General features: G+C 41.8%; 1 protein-coding gene across 1 annotated transcript in view; it reads left to right on the forward strand.

Annotated features, from left to right (window-relative positions):
* Positions 1–1,346, forward strand: part of CUZD1 (CUB and zona pellucida-like domains 1) — a 16,784-nt gene that overhangs the window by 9,022 nt on the left and 6,416 nt on the right. The window contains exon 6 of the mRNA XM_006879883.1: positions 13–185. Within this exon, the coding sequence (XP_006879945.1) occupies positions 13–185 (173 nt within the window). The remainder of the gene's footprint in view (positions 1–12; positions 186–1,346) is intronic.

The raw sequence follows: 1,346 nt of genomic DNA on the forward strand, positions 1-1,346 counted from the left end.
TTTTTTTGCCAGCATCTTTAACTTGCTCTTCTGACAAGATGAGAGTGATCATAAGTAAGTCCTACCTCGAGTCACTGCACTATAATGAGGCCAATTTACAGCTGAATGACCCAATGTGCAGACCGCTGGTGTCCAACGTTGTGGAGTTTTCTATCCCTCTTGATGGATGCGGTACAATCAAAAAGGTAAACTCAAACGCTGTTGACCAGATTTTGTCCAATGTCTCTTATCTGATATGTGTTATGTTAACTAGGCTAATGCTTGCAGCTGCTGCTGTTATTAAGTGCCATTGAGTCACTTGCAACTCATAGCGAACCTGTGTGCATAGCTCTAAACCCTGCCATATCCTGAGTCAACCTCTTGGTTTCTGACACACCTACCCCTATTAGCTCTGTTACTGTGTCAATCCATCTCCTCCTGAGTCTTTCTCTCTGGTTCTCTACCTTCCTCCCTTCCAAGCATGATATCCTTCTCCAAAGACTGCTCCTTCTTGTCCAAAGTACGTCAGATGGAGCTTCAAAATCTTTGCCTCTAAGGAGCAAATTGGTTTCACTCTCTCCAGGGTAAACCTGTTTGTTCTGTTGGCAAGCCATGGTAGGGTCAATAGTCTTCTCGAATGCCATAACTCAAAGGCATCAATTTTTCTTCTGTCATTCTTATTCATTGCCCAGCTTTCTGATGTGTAGCAGGTAAATGCAAATATCATGGCCTGGATCAGCGTACCTTAGTCTCTAGAATGACATCATTGCTCTTTAGCACTCTGGAGAGGTCTCTGACAGCAGATTTTCCTAATACAGTTAGTCTTTTGATTTCCTGACTACTGGTTGTCTGTGGAGCTGAGCAAGTGGAAATTGTTAACAATCTTGATACCTTCCCCATCTATCATGGCGCTTGATGTCAATTGATCCAGTGGTAAGAATTTTTGTCTTCCTGATGTCGAATTTCAATGCATATTGATGACTGAGGTCCTTGAACTTCTGCAGCAAATATTTCAAGTCCTCCTCAGTTTCAGCAAGAAAGGTTGTGTCATCTGCATAAGGCAAATTGTTAAGTCTTAATTCAATCTTAATGCCACATTTCTCTTCATAAAGTCCAGACTCCCAAATGATCTGTTTTGCAAATAGGACTCATCCCTGATACACTCCTTTCCTAATTTTGAGCCATGCAATGTTTCCTTGTTCTGTTCTGACAACTGCTTCTTGGCCCAGATATAGGTTATGCATAAGCACAATCAGGTGTTCTGGGATTCCCATTCTTCTCAATGCCAGCCACAATTTATTGTGAACCACACAGTCAAATGTTTTCACATAGTCACTAAAACACAGATTTGACAAGCACTGTGGCAA

This window comes from Elephantulus edwardii, unplaced genomic scaffold, assembly GCF_000299155.1.
Source record: "Elephantulus edwardii isolate Elephantulus edwardi_28Jun2011 unplaced genomic scaffold, EleEdw1.0 scaffold00006, whole genome shotgun sequence".
Classification (NCBI taxonomy): domain Eukaryota; kingdom Metazoa; phylum Chordata; class Mammalia; order Macroscelidea; family Macroscelididae; genus Elephantulus; species Elephantulus edwardii.